The sequence below is a fragment of the Acinonyx jubatus genome, chromosome B1, assembly GCF_027475565.1.
Source record: "Acinonyx jubatus isolate Ajub_Pintada_27869175 chromosome B1, VMU_Ajub_asm_v1.0, whole genome shotgun sequence".
In the NCBI taxonomy this organism is placed as follows: Eukaryota; Metazoa; Chordata; class Mammalia; order Carnivora; family Felidae; genus Acinonyx; species Acinonyx jubatus.
In genome coordinates, this window is record NC_069382.1 from 171,927,560 (window position 1) to 171,946,771 (window position 19,212).

At 36.2% G+C, this 19,212-nt stretch overlaps 1 protein-coding gene across 4 annotated transcripts in view; it reads left to right on the forward strand.

The window, feature by feature from the left end:
* ARAP2 (ArfGAP with RhoGAP domain, ankyrin repeat and PH domain 2) overlaps positions 1-18,422 on the forward strand; it is a 216,222-nt gene extending 197,800 nt beyond the window's left edge. For all 4 annotated transcript variants that reach the window (XM_053217470.1, XM_053217471.1, XM_053217472.1 and 1 more), the window contains 2 exons: positions 5,243-5,377; positions 11,655-18,422. In XM_053217470.1, the coding sequence (XP_053073445.1) occupies positions 5,243-5,377; positions 11,655-12,035 (516 nt within the window). In that variant the 3' untranslated portion in view covers positions 12,036-18,422. The remainder of the gene's footprint in view (positions 1-5,242; positions 5,378-11,654) is intronic.
* The last annotated feature ends 790 nt before the right edge of the window (positions 18,423-19,212 follow it).

Sequence of the window (19,212 nt, forward strand, 5' to 3'; positions counted from 1 at the left end):
TTTCCAAAGCATTTTTAATAAGAGTCTTATGTGTATACTTTTATTTTCTCATTCGTATGTTTTTTTTTAAAAATTTTTTAATGCTTATTTTGAAGGGGAGGGGCAGAGACAGAGAGGGAGACATAGAATCCGAAGCAGGCTCCAGGCTCTGAGCTGTCAGCACAGAGCCTGATGTGGTGTTTGAACTTAAGGAGCCATGAGATCGTGACCTGAGCCGCAGTCAGATGCATAACCAAGCGAACCACCCGGGCAGCCCTCATATGGTTTTTCAAACATATGAGAATCCAACTTGATCCATTACCCTTTGAAAGAGAGTTACTCTCTTTCTAGAGGCTTCTTTTTTGGCGCTCCAGCAACTCCTTACCTTTGGAGAGGTGTATTGCTTCAAGATGGTGGTGTAAGAAAGAGAGACCTGTTTACCAGAGTCCCACATTCATCTTCATTTAGAAAAGCGTGCCTCTTTCTTCTTGTTCTCCCCATGGCCCGCCTACTCCCCCCACTCTAGCCTTTCCAGAAACAAGGACAGGAGCCCACATTTCTTTAATACTTACTCTGTGCTGGATACTTCAGAAAAGCTAACTCTTCTTTCTCTGTAACAAACCATGCATGACGTTGCTTATAGATGTTTGCTTAGCACCATACAGTTTAGTAGTTCAAACCCAGGAGTGCCAGAAGCTAATACCTATACTCAGTTCCCCATTTAGTCTCCTCTCTAGAGGAGGACTCCGTCTTTGTGAGAAGGGTTAATAGTCTCATTAATAGGATTGGTTTTCTCCCCACTACCTTGTCTGGCTGAATTCCCAGCAGTGCTTCCCATAAGAGCATTGAAATTCACTGGTAACGATTAAGTTGCCACTCTTTATTACTGAGGACGCACTTCCCTGTTTCTCTTATAAGTGGGAAGTTAATTCACCCCCAAATCTGGCCCTTGTTTTGAAAACCATTTTCTGTGTTCATTTAATTTATTAACCTTTCCAGTGGTTAATAAACACTGCTCTTCTCAGTCTGACGCTGAGGTTACTACCTGAAAACACATAGGCAGGAAAAGACTTAACTTTTTAGAGATTTTTCCTCTTTTTTGTGCCTTTTTAGAAATTCAGATATTAAATCCTTAAAAAAATGTAAACTAGATTTGAAGTGTTTTAGTAAAATTGGAACCATAGAGTCAAAAGTATTACAGTGTCTGTGGTACAACTACTCTGATTTGTTTTTATGATTGAAGTCACTAGACTCTGTGGTTGACAATCAAGGTATAAATAGCCAGAAAGCAGAGGTTGCTCTCATGGACAGCTTATTCCCCCCTGCCTCAGCTATCCTTCCTTGTCCTGGCCTTAGGGAATCAGCCCAATTACTTTTCCTCTGTTCTTTCCAGTGCTTAGGATTAAGGTAAACAAAAAGGCCTTCTTGGATTTAAGGATTTAATGGCTCACCTCCACAGGGAGGCAGAAAACTAGCAAATGTTGTTTTATGTGTGTGTGTGTGTGTGTGTGTGTGTATACATATATGTTAACACACACACCAACAGTTAAGTGCTTCTTACAATGAGTTCTTACTGGTGTGCAGAATACTTTTATAATATCCATCCCCATTTTCACTCCTGCTTCAAAAGTCCTTTAGATTTCACCTGATGTGTCATTCTCAGAGAAATTCTCCCTGATCTTCAGACCAGTCAGATCTCAGGCTAGAGGAACCCTTAGCATTCTTTACCTCAGTTGTAGCACTAATTAGAAAGTACTGTGTAATTAGATTTTTCATGTCTGCCTCTCCGACTAAAATGTACACTTGATGACAAGAAAGGCTCTGTCAGTCTTATTAGACCTAGATGTATACTTGCACCATAGAACCCAATCCTATTTACAAAATACATGCTTAGGTAGTATTTCTAAAATAAGACAGGGAGAGAACATAATTTGACAAAATTTCAAATAGATATTAGTGTGATACAATAATAAAATAAGCAACAGAAAGGAGAGGATGTGACTGGGTTAAGGAAGGGCACTAACTAGGAAATGTTCTCAGGAAAATGCCTTTCTAAACAGGTGACAGGTATGCTGACACCTGTCTGAAATTAGGGAGCAGGTAATGCAGGTATGCAGGAGTGGGGAGAGTGTTCTAGTATAGGGCCAGCAGGTGCAAGGTCCTGAGATGTCATAATCTTTGTTCCATGAACATCATGAAGGGCTGTGTGAAGAAAGATATAAAAGATGAGGAAGGTAATAAGCAGATCATATAGTCCCAGTTTATGAATTTCCTCTACCACTACACTTCCAATATCCCCTCCCTAACTCACTGATGATCAGTTCACTGATTTTAAAAATTACTAGTAATCATTAAAGAATTTCATTTTTCTACTAGGAAATCTACCACCTTCCCTGCATCTTACAGCCACATAAGTGAGGCTCCCTTCTCTTCCAACTATTTCTTCTGATTACTAAAAACTTTTCTCTAGTCATAAGTACTCAGTGTGCCATACTATATGGTCAATATAGAGGAAAGGTGAGAAATAATCTTCAGAGAGTGAGGAAGCCAATTGCCCAAAGTAGAACTTCAACTTAATGCTGAGTGCTTACTTGAAATTTAAGGTTAAATCTGAAGTGAGATGAATCTATAAGAGGGAGCATCTTTCTCTCTTTCTTCATTGGTTGGTAGGCTCTCTCATAAAGCAAGTAGAATTGGGTTTAACCAGTTTGGGGGCCTTGCCAGGCAGGGATGATGAAAGGAAGCAGCACAGGATGTGGAGATATTTATAAGGAGGTGAGTATCCTTATAGACTGTGAAATCTAAGACGGACTCTGAAGGAAGTGGAGGGTAATGTGGAAAGTAGAATGATGGTAGAGACAGTAGAGAAGTAAGAGAATGGATTTGGAGGTCTTAAGGAGTCTAAAGGGGTGAATGAAGCTGAATTAAGTTGTAAGAGGTCAGGGTCAGGAAGAGAGAGAGGCAGGCTCACCTCACGTTCATTGCAGCATTACTCACAGTTGCCAAGGTATGTAAATGACCTACGTGTCTAAGGACGAATGGATAAAGAAAAGATCCGTGTGTGTATGTATATCCTCCCCCACACACATTCAGATATTATTCACCCTCAAACAAGAAAGAAGTCTTGTCATTTTTGACAACATGGATCAATTTGGAGGACATTATGCTGAGTGAAATAAGCCAGACAGAGACTGCAAGTATCACTTACGTGTGGAATTTAAAAATGAAAGTTTAACTCATAGACACAACAAAGTGGTTGCTGGGTGGGTAGGGAGAATAGGCGAAGGTTTACACACTTTCAGCTATAAGATGAATAAGGTTTGAAGATCAAATATAAAAAATGGTCACTGTTGATACAGTTAATACTGTATTGTATAATTGAAATAGGCTAAGAATAGAACTTGAATGTTTTCACCAAAAAAAAAAAGTGAGGTGATAGATGTATTAATTAACTTAATTGGGGGGAATTCTTTCACAATGTATACATATATCAAATTGTCACATTGCACATTTTCAATATCTCACAGTTTTGTCAGTTATACCTCAAGGCTGGAAGGATGGGGAAAAAATAGCGGGAGACAGAACTGAAGATTTTGGGGTGTGATCACTGGTTATAATAATGAAAGTATGATCCTCAGCCATGTGATCCATAAAGTGTAGGACCTTTAAGATCATTTATAGAAAACTATGAATGTCATAATATATTACTCAGATACAGTGTTTTGTACTGTTGGGGAAAATACCTCTTGGATCCATCTGATAAGAACTAGTTAGCCAGTACACAGAACACTGTGTATATCACGTCAGAAAAAGCAAGACTGTGTTTGCTCTTTGATTTCTCTATCATTTAACACATGTACTATATAAAGTGTAAGCATAATCCATAGGGTTAGTGAATTCCTTTCCAGCCCGTTTTCTTTTAGCTTTACATGTTGGGAACATCCCAATTATATAATATCAAAATTATTTTTACCAAGTTTAGGGCTTTGACATAAAAATAGCATTATGAAGCTTGTAACTTTCTCTCTGAAATATTTTATAATCTACCATTATAGATTTGCTGAGCCAAAATAAACACTTCACTAAAACTCAAGGGTAGATCTGATGCATATACACTCAGTCTCATAATAAATATCTGCACTGTAGGATCATTGAAGATTAAATGAGATTTTATTTATATGTAGTATATATGTTGTGAGATTATATACACTGATAATCACAAAGTCTGGTGTATGTCCCTCAATATAATCTTGCCATTATATATGGGTACACAGCAAATACTTGTTGAATCCTTTGCTATAAAATACATTAAGATACTAATTGAAATAAAAGGCAGGAATGTGCTGAATCTTAATAGAGAAAAAAAAGAATAGGTTTTAGCTAGACAGTTTACCAAAAGGCTTTCATTTCAACAGAACATCCATAAAGCTTATCATTTTATAATTGGTATTCTGTAGTTCTTTCATAGATTGTTGTCTGAAAATCAATTTCCTTTTGCCAACTTCTGGAAAGTTAATCTACCCTGAGGAGTAGAAAAATTCTTTAAATATTTTTCTTTTCTATGCATATCTGATGGATTTATCACTCAAGAGCTTATATTTTTACCTGTGGATATTTCTCCCCAATGCAAAATTAATTTTTCTCCAGTCATATCTATAATTGCTCAGTTGGCCAGAATATGTAGTCAATAATTTGAGAACAAATGTGCCATACTCGGTTGTACAATGATTTTCAGTATAAATGTCTGTGTGCAAGGTAATTTCTTTGGAATTCAATTAGATGAAAAAGTAACATTTTTCAAAAGGTCATAAAATGAGGCTGATGTTTCTGATGGCCATGCCTTAGGTTGATTTGAGGTCTATATGGTCAAATTGTTTTTACACTAAAATTGTCTTTAGTAGAGGGAGAAAATATGTGCATAGTTACTTTGATTACAGGGCCTAGAAAAATAGACAAGTGTGTTATTTTTCTCCCACAAAGAGATTTGCCAGTTTCATCAAATATTTTCCTCCTTTTGATTTGATAAGTAGTACATAAGCCATGTATTTGAAACTTTGAATGGAGACCTCAAAGTTCTGTTCACTTAAGAGTTTTACATCCTCAAGCGATGCTGCTACCAGAGTCAACATCACAGTTACAAATGGCATTCTCATGGAAAGCAGATCATTTGATTTGGAAATATGGAAAAGGAGCCAAGTAACTGTAACATGATCTACTACATAATAAAATAACACACCAACAGCGAGAAATTGTGTTTCCACAGCATGAAAATGACATATTGCCACCAGCTGGAAAGGAACGAAAGCGTTCTATAACCAAAAATCCCAAAATCGGAGGTTTGCCTCTAATCCCAATCCAGCATGAGAAAAGTGCAACCCAAGCCAGGAAAAATATTGAGGTAGGTTCAGATTTTATTTGTTTTATATTAATTATAACTTTGGTTTTCTTATGTCGTAAAATGATTAAGTACATTATTTCTTTGGCTTCAAAAACTCAACAGTAATCTTTGGAAAGCATGGTATACAAATCATATCCTGCAAGAAAACATTATGTATGAATAACCCTATGCTCCTCTTTAAGTTTTATATCTTAAGTTTTCTTAAAGAGTTTTAATAATGTCATTGGCAGGGCAATTAAATATGCATAATACCACTTACTATCTGTAACATAGGCAACTTTAAATATGTATTCAGAGGTCCACATGGTAAAATTACAGTCTCAAATTAGTCATACAAGTTCACTTCTAACACGTTTAGGATGAGCCCAGGGCCAATTATGTCTGGATCCATAGTAACTATACTTTCTAGTAACACAGTCAAATCCCAGTGGTTTGGGAACTGATGCAGTGTCGCAGTTAATTTAAGGAACTGCAAGATGACCCCTGAGCATCAGTAAAAATGATGTGGCATCTTTCAGGACAGCAGCTTTGTTCTCCTTCTCACCTTGAGGGGCAGGGGCAGGGAGAACATAAGTAGCATCAATCTTCACTTGAAGTTTAGTCTCTTCCAGGAAAGGACATGAGCTGTTTGCACTTAAACCTCATTAGATGCTTTGGGAATAATGCATGTTTCAGTGCTTTAGTTGAGCCCCTCCAAGCAAAAAAAAAAAAAAAAAAAAAGTTCTTCAAGCCTAGGTTTGGGACTGAGTGGTTTGAATCTCTCTCTTAAATTTTAAAAGACTAAAGCTATTTTAACTTAGTGATCAGATTTAAAATTTTTTTCTATGTATATCTTTCCTTGAACATTTATCCCAATGTAATATTCCTCTTCACTAAAAGATAAAAGCTTTGAAATAACGGTTTATTTCCTTCTGCACTTACATTAAAAAAAATTTTTTAAGCGTTCTGCACAATTATGGGTTCCTAAAATAATCTAGAATTTCAAAATTCTAAGAGTCCCATTTCCCAGGAACTCCACATTAGGAAACAGTTTAAACAAATGAGACAAACCTGTTACCCCAGCTTCTTCTGACATTGCCTTGGGATGAGTTATGGAGCAAAGCAAATCAAAAGACATTAACCAGTATCCAGTATAGTATTAGGATGATGACTAAATATATAGTATAATAATTTGTTAACTATTCTCAAATCCAGAATTTCAGAGACAATTTTTTTTCTTTTTTATCATACTTAAGATCAGAAAACTGATAAACTCCAAACTATAAAGACCTTGTGATAAGCTCTTAATTCCATGATATTAACTGCTAGAAAATTTATGAACAATTAAGCTAAATTAACCTTTTTATAAATTTTGCACATGGGGTGATTCAACAAATTTGGCAGAGAAAGATTTTAAATGCTCTAGTGTTGGGAAAACATTGAAAGTTTAAAAAGCATTAAAACACTATTAATAGAAATTGAAAATTGCATATGAACCATTAAAATGTTTGTTACAGAATTAGATTCATGTAAATATTTGAGAAAATACATTTATAAAATAATCACTTTTGGTCCTTTGTTTTAAAAATGGAAAATGGCTTAAAATACTGCTAAATAGGATATATTCATAGTCACATCAATGGATGTATTCAAGAACTGTTTTTCAAACAAGGTGTTGGCAGATTGGCAAATTTGGTGCTTTGGCCATTTGGTAATGCCCCATTTCATGTCTTAGTTTCATGAGGTTCTATTGAAAGTTGGAGGAGAATACCTCACTCAGGCAGGCAGTCATCCTGGAAAAATCCACTTCCAAAATTAATTGAGTGAATTAGTAGTGAGCTAGCTGAATAAGCCAGAGAAAGAAATGGGCCAAAGGAGATCACACACGAGTGGCAAACATGGTACTTAAGAATGCACATACCAGAGAGGCCCCTGGGTGACTCAGTCAGTTGAGCATCCTACTTCAGCTCAGGTCATGATCTCATGGCTCTGTGTTCACAGCTCAGAGCCTGGAGCCTGCTTTGGATTCTCTCTCTCTCAGAAATAAACATTAAAAAAAAAATGCACATACTAGATCCTACCTGTGATTTGGCTACCTCCGGAGTTCATTGTACTCAGCCTCTTTATCTGCAAGCATGTAGGGATAATAAAAGGCTCTACCTCATATGGCTATTGTGAGGATTCAATGATATCATAGTTGAGAATTTATTAGAATAATGCCTACTGCATAGTTAACATTTGAATCAAAAGGATAAGGAACTTGGAAGACAATATGGGATAATTGTTTCAAAAAAAATTTTTTAAGAATATTTGTAAAACAAATAATGAGCAATGAAGAATGATGAGCAGTTCAAGCAGGAAATGGTGATCTAGAATCTTACCCATTAAACACTTCTATATAGATATTTTTCCAGGGAAGACTTGCAGATTGCTAACAGACACATGAAAGGATGCTCAGCATCACTAATTATCAGAGAAAGGCCAATCAGAGCCACAATAAAATAACCCCTTACACCAGTCAGAATGGCTAGTACCCAAATAACAAGTGTTGGTGAGACTGTGGAGACAAAAGAACCCTGGTGCACACTCCCCTGTTGGTGGGAATGTAAATTGGTGCAGCCACCATGGAAAACAGTATGGAAGTTCCTCAGAAAATTAGACATACTATCTAGTAATTCTAATGTGTATTTATCCAAAGAAAATGAAAACATTAATTCAAAAAGATAAATGCCCCCGTGTTTATTGAAGTATTGTTTATAATAGCCAAATTATAGAAGCAGCCCAAGTGTCCATAGCTAAATAGATGAAGTGTTATGTATGTATACAGTGGAATATTATTCAGCCATAAAAAAATGAAATCTTCATTTGCAACAACATGGATGGACATAGAAGATGTGGTGCTAAATGAAACAAGTCAGAGAAAGACAAATGCCATGTGATTTCACTTCTGTGTGGAGTCTAAAAAACAAAACACGGAAACCTATCCATAAATACAGAGAACAAACTGATGGTTTCCAGAAAGGAGGAGGGTTGGGAATGAGCAAAATGGATAAAGGCGAGAGGGAGATACAGGCTTCCAGTTATGGAATTAAAAGATCATGGGAGTAAAAGCACAGCACAGGGAATATAGTCAGTGTAATAGTGTTGTAGGATGACAGATGGTAGCTACACTGGGGGTGAGCACAGCATAACATAGACTTGTCAGATCACTATGTTGTACACCTGAAACTAATGTAACATTGTGTGTCAACTATACTTCAATAAGAAAAAAGTCTATATTGCTCCTTAATTTTCCCTGGGTAAAGATGCCAAGTAAGTCTTACCGTGGTTAATATTTATTTATAAACTCCCAGTCGTATCCCTATGCTGGTTAGCCATCATTCTCATTCATCTTTCATCTTGGGGGAGGGGTATTTTGTTTTGGTAAAATATACGTAACATAAAACTGTTCATTTTAATCCTATTTAAGTGTAGTTCAGTGGCATTAATTACATTCACATGGTGCAAACATCACAGCTGTCTCCATATTTTAACGTAGTCTAATGAAACTTTGGAATTAAGCTAGGTACTAAATATTTCATCAGTTTTTAGAGCAGATGAAATGTATTTCCCTGAGATATATAAGCATAATTTTTTTCACAAAACTCCAGGTTATAAAATATATTTGTGAAAATATTTATATTCAGCCTGAGTTTGTATGTTTTAATTTCATGTCTGGATTGAATGGAATTTAAGAAAATAAAAAACTGTGTTACATATTTGAAAAATTTTAAACCCTTATTCAATATTCGAAAAGTTAGCAATCATATCATAAGTATAGGCACTATACTGGGTTCACATTCAGTGAACAAATCAAAACCCCCTGCTTGCATTGAGTCAACTTGGTAGCAGGGCATTCAGATAATCACACGAGTAAGCACTGCGGAGAAAACTTTTAAACATAATTATATTGAGTGTCTCTTCCATTTATGCTACTCAGTGTCACACATAATACCAGATTAAAATTTCATCTTGTTTCAACATTCATAACTCAAATTCTCCTTCAGATATTTGCTTTCTAGGTTTTGCACCTTTTACCAGGGAACTTTCAAAGACATTTCTTCAGTTCTTCTTGTGAAAAGAAAAATAACTTTTTTTTCTACTCCACCTACACTCTGATCCAGTTTGTTGGGTATCCTTCCTTGTTCAGTGGCTCCACACTGCCATATGCTTGATTGTCTGTTGTTTGTTCCTCTGTCTTACACTTTATTCATTTGTTGTGCTCTGATAATCTGCAGTCAGATGCTCTACCCCTGAGCTATATCCCCTAACTCTTTGATGATCTGATGAGAGTTCTGTATGCCAGAAATTGCCCAGTCATAAGACATCCTGAACACTAGTTAAGAAAGCACGCCTTTATAGTTCAGCAAATGAAAGTGTGCTCTAATTCCCGGATCCAAAAGTGAGTTTTAATTCATAAATATATATTTATTTAGTATTATCAATTTATATTTAATATTTATATTTAATAGGAATATATTTAAGTTATATATTAATACACATTAATTTCAGTATTTTCAGTTATTTCAGTATTTTCAGAAATACTGGATCTGCAGGATTCTAAAAGACATTGTGTGGGAGGAAGGATTTCACTGGTCGGGTATTAGAGGAGGAGGAAAAGAGCAGAAAAAGAAGTCAAACATATTTCTCTGCATTGACCTGCTCAACATCTTTAATATACTAATATGTACTGTGAGTCTCAAAGAGGGGGCTGTAGTACAAGTATAGGGTGTATCCCCAAATCCTGTAGCCACATACATGACACTGTAGGAATTACACATATACCAACATATGACACATTTAAGCAGAAATGAATTGGAAGAGGCAAGTTTGAAATGAAAGTCAATACCTCGGCCACAGCAACTTCTTACTAGACTTGTCTCCAGAGGCCAGGGAAACAAAACCAAAAATGAATTATTGGGACCTCATGAAAATAAAAGCGTTCTGCACAACGAAGGAAACAACAAAACTAAAAGGCAACTGACAGAATGGGAGAAGATACTTGCAAATGACATATCAGAAAAAGGGTTCCTATCCAAAATTTATAAAGAACTTAAACTCAGCACCCAAAAAACAGTCTAGTGAAGAAATGGGCAAAAGATATGGACACTTTTCCAAAGAAGACATCCAGATGGCTAACAGACACAGGAACAGATGCTCAGCATCACTCATCATCAGGAAATACAAATCAAAACCATAATGAGATACCACCTCACACCTGTCAGAATGGCTAACATTAACGAATAAGGAAACAACAAATGTTGGCAAGGATGCGGAGAAAGAATTCTCTTTTGCACTGCTGGTGGGAATGCAAACTGGTACAGCCACTCTGGAGAACGGGATGGAGGTTTCTCAACAAATTAAAAATAGAACTACCCTGCAACCCAGTAATTGCTCTACTAGGTATTTATCCAAAGGATACAAAAATGCTGACTCAGAGGGGCACATGCACCCCAATGTTTATAGCGGCACTATTGACAATAGCCAAATTACGGAAAGAGCCCAAATGTCCATTGACTGATGAATAAAAAAGAGGTGGTATATACCCATACATACATACATACATACAATGGAATATTGGCCAACAAAAAGAATGAAATCTTGCCATTTACAACAATGTGGATGGAACTAGAATGTATTATACTAAGCAAAATGTCAGAGAAAGATAAATATATGATTTCACTCATGTGGAATTTAAGAAACAAGACAGATGAACATAGGGGGAGGGAAGGAAAAATAAGGTGAAACTAGGGAGGCAAACCATAAGAGACTTAAATACAGAGGCCAGAGTTGCTGGAGGGGTGTTGGGTCGGGGGATGGGTTAAATAGGCAGTTGGCATTAAGGAGGGCACTTGTTGGGATGAGCACCGGGTGTTTTATGTAAATGATGAATCACTAACTGCTATTTCTGAAACCATTATTACACTATTTAACTAACTTGGATTTAAATAAATTTTTTTTAAAAAGGCGATGAGAGTCAATCTGAATAACCTGAGAGACCTCTTTGAAGCTATAATTTAAGTGTATGTTAAAATGAATTTCCATGGTCTACCTTTCATTTGATTTTATACCTGTAAGATGACTGTATTGATCTCTTGGTCAGTGAATTCTGACATGCCACTTGTGTCAAAGTAAAGTTAGAACCTAAGTCACAGAAATAAGCTCAAAATAAGAAGCATGCACATTTCTGTGGAATGTGTTTTCAATGTAAATTGTACCGAATCCTGCTTTCTCCTGAGATGTTGTATTTTATTTTCAGAGTGCGAGAGCAGAGCTGGAACGGCTGAGGCTCAGTGAAAAGCGTGACCAAGAGCTTGGGGATGGCAGCTTAAGGGAGAGAGCCTCCATGGTGGCCCAGTGCCTGGAGCACAAGGACGAGAAACTTCGAACTAGAACCAGAAAACATCGGAGTTTCAACTGTCTGGAGGACACGGAGGCTGAGGTCCTTCATGGGCAACAGAAAAGCCAGAAAGCTCTCAAGACGTGGAGGAAACCCGAGGACAGCAATGGCAAAGCTGTTTTAGACTCTGATAGTAAGTTACCATCAAAGGTTATTGAAGAACTTAGCCTGGTTCTGCAACGGACAAGAGCCCTTCCAAAAGACTTACAGGATGAGGTCTTGCAGAAAGAGATAAAATAGTTTTGCAGATTATTTTTTTGTAATATTGTATACAGTGTTTGCGTGCAAACCAGAAACCAAACAGTAATTCATGGTTTGTGAGATTTGTCTAGCTATACATAAGCATTTAAATAGCATTTTAAAATGTATATGTACATATGTGATAAGTGTAAGATTATGGTTTTTTTGGCCTGAACAAAATTTGTACCGTTTAAGTGTATTAACCTTGTGTAAGAAGGCATTGGGTTACTGTGAGTCAGCCAGGCTTTTACAGTAGTTGTCTGTTGAATGGTGTAATTTATGAGCAGAAATCTCAAACTGTACTGTATTGTATAAAATGTTTTAACTGAAGCCTATGAAATTATATGTATCACATTTTGCACTTTGAGAAACCTTGTATATTAAGTTACCATATGTTTTTAGGTTTACATAGGGTCCACCATATGGAAAAGAAAGGGAAGTTGTAAAGAGGAAGGATTTATTTTAGTGGCTGCCTGTCAAACATTGGAGTTTTCAAATGAAGCAAGAGTTAACAAAAAACCAAGGAGGTCCATTAAGATTCATTCTAGTTCACTATGGACCAGAACTTATTAATGAGGAACTGCCTGTTAAGAAAAAACGTCTAGTGACTGCTTCCCAAGGTAATGTTCAGCCAACAAACACGAATCATGGCACTGGCCACACTTACTTATGGTGTTAGGGAACCATCCACGGTGTGCATTCACTACTCTCCAGTTCTTCGCAGGTGGCTGCTGAGAAGAAACTTAACACTGCGTTGAAGACCTGGCATGGTTGCCATTTGCACTGACTGTTGCTGTGTACATTTTTTTAAAATTCCTTAGTATGGATTTTGTACAAATTCATTATCACAGGGTTTTGTTACTGTGTTTTAATTTTTTTGTCATTGCTTTACCTTGTATTTCATTTCTTGTTATTTTAAGTAAGGTTGTGATCTCTTTCTCCACAACGTCGTAATTAACTGGAAATATACAACACATGGCCATTTTAGAGTGGGGGATAGTTTACCCCACTTTTGGCAGCTACCAGTTCACATTTAATCAGGTCTCTTTAAAAAAAAAAAAAAAAGTAGTCTCCTCCTGTGCCTAATAAATGATAAAGCCCTCTGTTTTTTGCCTCCACATTAGGGTCAGCTACTGAGTTGGTGGTTTTCCTCCAACAGACGATCCTGTCTAAGTATAGTTCACTTTAGGGACAGCGCTTTTCATCCATTTCCTAAGAATTTTGTTAGGTCTGATGAGGTTTGATTAAAATTATCTTATATAGCTAGGTCTTATTTCAGCCACTTATTTTACCCCCCTTTACAGGGTCTTCTTCAGAATCTGTTATACGAAAGCCCATACTTTTGTGAGTCTGGTCATTGTATAGGAATGTACTCTTAAATACTCTGAATTTCTTCCTTGTAAAATACTGATCACTTCTATTTGGTGGTGATAAAATAGTTTACCATGGAGGTGTGATATTTATTCTTTAAATCTGTACTGATTAAAAAAAAATTCTAAAGAAACTGCAGGTCAGTTTATGAAATAGGTGGCAGCACTGGGGAGCCTTCATGTAAAGCAAGAAATCATGGTACTTAGGAAAAAAACCTAAAACTATTATCCCTAATAAATTATAATATTTATGGGATGAGGCATATGGACTATAATTGACCATGGGAAAGTATCTGGAGTTTTTTACCTGCCTTCTCTGAAGACTTTTGAAACTTGAGCTTAGAATCAAATATAGCTCTGTTTCCCTTCCTTTCCTGTATGTTTGTCTCCATTTTTCAAGAGTAAGATAAGGGCTAACGATGACATCTCATATTTTGAATAAAAATTCAGTTGTTTTACAAGTTCACTTGAATGTGATTATTTTCTGAAGTTAAAGGTTATTTAGAAATAAATCTGATCATCTTACCTTTTCTCTTTTTTAATCATTTGAATTTATTATATATACTTCAAGCTTTCATTTTTTCCAAACATTATGAATATTCTGTTATTTTAAATGATTAATATACACAGATGTGACACAAACATATTGATGGTCCTCTTTCATTTCTATAGCCCTAAGATTAATTACAAGGCATGGATTTTAAATATTTGACCTCTAAACAAATCACTACCTGACGATTTATCCAAATGGCATTGAGAATTCAGAACTAAGCACAAGTAATTGAAGCAAAATATGACTTGTGTACATTAATAGCTGCCAGTTTGCGTTGTTTAGAGGACAATTTATAATTCTAAAATACACATAACTGTATATTGCAAAAGGAAATATTTTTGAAGATGCATCAAATTTATTTGAAGAGATTGTACTGTTCAGATATTTTCATGTTTGCTCAAACTTTTGATAATTCCTCTGGAGAAAAGATGATTAAACTTTTACCATCTTATGGGACACCCTGGTAGAGCATACTACTCTTGATCTCGGGGTTGTGAAGTATGAGCCCCACATTGTGTATAGAGATTACATAAAAAAAAAAAAAAAAACTTTACTATCTTAAAACTATCTGCACCAAAACTTTGATAATTATCATTCACTCGTCAAAAGATAGAATTAGGGGCACCTGGGTGGCTAAGTCAGTTAAGCATCTGACTTCAGCTCAGGTCATGATCTTGTGTTCCATGAGTTCAAGCACCGTGTCAGGTTCTGTGTTGACAGCTCAGAGCCTGAAGCCTGCTTCAGATTCTATGTCTCCACCTCACTCTGCCCCTCCCCTCCCCTCCCCTCCTCTCTCTCTCTCTCTCTCACAAACATTAAAACAAGAAGAATTAAGTTTATAACGCGAACAGTTTTCTGTCATGTGTACGTTTATCTCTAATCATTTGGAAATGCAAAGCACAGAAATGAATATTACAGGTAACGAAAGTTTATCTGTTTTATATCTCAGTTATTTTTGTTGCAAATGTTCTAAGCTAGTATTGTATGTTCCTATCCTCTCTGCTATGGTATCATATGTTGAATGTAAACTTAATAATTCAGATAACTCTATAGATTTAAGACCTTTTATGAATTATAGGATTCGTGTTCAGAATCTAAATGTCCTTATCTGAGAACTGGGAATAATACCTATCTGGTAGGCATTTTGTGATGACTAATTTTATACATATATATATATATATATATACACACACACACACGTATATATATTTATATGTGTGTGTATAGACATACATACATTTATTGCATAGAGGTTTAATAAATATTACTTATTAACGTATTAGTTTTTCTAGCTGTCATTTGGTTCAAGTTCTGAGGCTTCCTACTGGTTTTAAAATTGCCTCTATCAATTTTTTTCCCTTCTCTTTTAAAATATGCACTAATACAACAGATTACCATAGGTCGTGGGCTGAATTGTGTTCCTCCAAACTCCATATATTGAATCCCTAATCCCCAGTACCCCAGAATATGGAATATTTAGAGATGAGGCCTTTAAAGAGTTGATTATTAGTATGGGCCCTGATCAAATCTGACTGGTGTCCTTAAAAAAGGAAATTTGGACACATGAAGAAACACCAGGGGATATATGTGCACAGAAGAAAGACTGGGTGAAGACATGGCAAGAGGCCGGCTTTCCGCAAGCCAAGGAGAGAGGCCTCAGACAAAACCAAACTCTTTAACATCTTGGTCTTAGACTTCTAGCCTCTAGCACTGTAAGAAAAAGTCCTATTGTTTAAGCTACCCAGTCTGTCATATTTTGTTAGTGAAAGCCCTAGCACACTTTTATGTTAAATAAAGATGTCGGATAAACAGAATACTTACAAGTATCAGTTCTTACACTCTTGTTCCCCCACATCTCAGAATATCTTGGTAACATGACATCAGTGTAATCAATACAATGTAATATTATAGCTATCATAATGATTAATGGAGGATGAGAGACCATGTGGAGATGTAACTGCTTAGAAGTCAGCTAGCAAGGTAACTTAAATGCTGAAGTAATACAGCATAAACCATTGAAATTTTGCCCAGCAAAATTATAGCTTGGGCCTGCTTGTAAAGATTCAAATTCTATGACATCAAGAACACTCTTCCTGCAGAGAAGATGCCAACCCTTCACATACTTGAAAGAGAATACTGTGAATCCTTTCAACGAACAACTCAGATCTTGAGTTCAATAACAGGAGTATTCACTAGACTAGGTAGAGACATAAAGTCATGTCAGTCAACACAGATAAGCCAAACCATAATCCTACTGCCTGAGACTGGATCAAAATTAACCTTCATCAAATCAAAGTGACATGTGTATATCATTAGAGGGGATCTCATCTTCCCTTCCAGCAAACTGTCTCACTTACCACCTTTTTCATCCCCTCCCATTTTCTCTCTGAACCCTCTTCATTCAGGCTTCTGTTCCCTGCCATTTACCATAACTGCTGCCGGTAAGGTCAAAACAACCTCATTGCTAATTCAAATGGTCACTTTTCAGTCATTTCAGTCATCGTACCTGACCTTTCACCATCTGTAGCATTTGACACAGTTGGTCATCCCGCCTTTGTGAAATATATTCTAGCATTGGTCCCCATGATATTTCTGTCATGTGGTTTTCTTCCTCTTCACTAGTCAGTCTTGGATCCCCTAATGGATACTCATCTCTATATAAATGAATTCCTAGAGGAACCCAGCTAATCTCATAGCTTCAAATATAGTACATATTCGTGTCTATCCCATGCATTTAGTTCCAGCCTGGACCTACCCACTGAGCTTCTGACTGTAATTTACATTTCCACTGAGTGTCCAGCTGTCATCTCAAATACACTATATCTAAATCTCTTTATCCTTTCCATTCTACCCTCTTCTGCCCTTCCCAGGACTCAGGTACAGACAGATTAAGCAGATTATTCAGGTAATGATAAGCAAAGTTGGCATTTGAATGCAGGCAGTCTAGCCCAAAAGTCCACACTTCTCCACTCTGCATTAGATTGTTCAGGCCACTGACCTATCTCACCTGAAAGATTACAAAAGATTCAACTTTTCTCACTTGTACTATGTGGAACAAATCACAGACTAATCTTTTTAAATATAAGAAAGGCCAAATTAATCTTCTTAAATATAAAATAGTCTCTCCTACCAACCCCTGAATAGGTTTCTATTTCTGTTAAATGGAATGTAATCTATAAATGGAAGCCCTGGAATAATTGGTTTCAATGTGCCAACTGCTACTTCTGTCATCTCACCAATCCTCACCTCCCTCACTTTGCTACAAGCATACTTGTTCCTCAAAATCACCAAACATGAAAATGCTTTAGCTTTGCAGGAACTATTCCCTGTCAGTAGCACACAGTCCAGACATACACGTCTTACCTTCATTTATGTCATCAAATAGCTCCTTACCAAACAGACCTTCTCTAAACATCCCATATAAAATGGCATCATCACTTTCTATCCCTGTATCTTCTTAACATAGGAATTCATCACCATCTAACAATGTACATATTTATTAGTATATATTTTAAGTGTCTAATTATTTACACTAGAATCTATCAGTGTAGAATCTTAGGTCATCACTATATTCCCAGCACCCAGAACAGTGCCTGTAGTCTATAGTCAATAGTGAAATATACAGTAAATAAATGAAGTCATGGCATAAGGAAATAGTTTGAAGAAGAAAAGTCATCCCACCAAGAGCTAGGAACAATGGATTAAAAAAATTTTATAAAGTCTATTGCTGAAAGCAGTAGGAATAAATGTGCCAATATTCTCAGGAAGTAGGAACATTCAAGATGTGAGCTGATACTGTACAGCTTCTCTTTTTCTGGGGCTATTCACAGAATCTATGCATAAGGAAATAAGTTGAAAATAATCTGGTCTTTGATCAAGTTGAGAGATGCTTTTCACAGAGAGATAAATCAGCAGAGATTTTGGACTCTTGTATAGCTAAGGAGGCAAATTTGGAGACTCAAGGGACAAAAATCTCAGGAAGGGAAAAATAAAAACTGACTATAGCTGGTTTCCCCTTTTAAGACAACTTACTGAATAATGATGCCTATGGCAGTAGGCTAATAAGCTCAGTGGGAAGTCTTCTATAGCAGAGTTGAGTTTTTTGTAGGCTTCTAGTACTAAGAAATCAAAGATTCAAGTTTATTTACTATCATGGAGAGGTTCCCTTGTGAACATACAAGCTCCAGTTGGAATCCTGAGAGATCCATATGGTCAGAGCAGGTATGAATTGGAATCTTAACAGAGCATGGTCAAAACTGCCTCACGAACTCAATTCAGTTTAGACCCTGATTGGGTCAAGATTATCATCTTCCTCTATTAAAAGAGGAAAACATAAATACTCTCTGAAGAAATATATTATGTAGAGCTTCAAAAAATCTTTTCACTATCTGGCATAAAATAAAAGGCATCCACCCTTCTGATACTAAAACCAGATAAAGACACTCCAAATAAAAAAAAACAAAACTACAGGCCAATATCCCTGATGAACACAGATGAAGAAACCCTCAACAAAATAGCAAACTGAATCCAACAATACATTAAAGAATCATTCACTATGATTAAGTGGGATTTATTTCTAGGAAGTAAGGATGGTTCTATATTCACAAATCAATCAACATGATACATCACATCAGTAAGACAAAGGATCAAAACCATATGATCATTTCAACAGATGAAGAAAAAGCATTTGACAAAGTAAAATATCCATTCATGCTAAAAACCCTCAACAAAATAGGTTTAGAGGGAACATACTCAACATAATAAAAGCAATATAAGAAAAACCCACAGCTGACATTATATGCACTTGTAAAAAACTGAGAACTTTCTCCTAAGATCAGGAACAAGGCAAGAATGTCCATTCAGCACTTTTATTGAACACAGTACTGGAAGTCCTAGCCACAGGAATCAGACAAGAAAAAAGAATAAAAGTCATTCAAATTGGTAACAAAGAAGTAAAACTTTTACTATTTGCAGATGACATGATACTGTACATAAAAAACCTCAAGACTCTACCAAAAAAAATTTGGCAATTGAGAAATGAATTAAGTTGCAGGATACAAAAACAATGTACAGAAATCCACTGCAAACCAAATTTAACAATACATTTAAAAAATCATTCATCATGATCAAGGGGTATTTATTGGAGAAATGCCAGGGTGGTTCGATATATCCAAGTCAATCAATGTGGTACATCACATTCATAAAAGAAAGAATAAAACCACATGACCCTCTCAATAGATGCAGAAAACACATC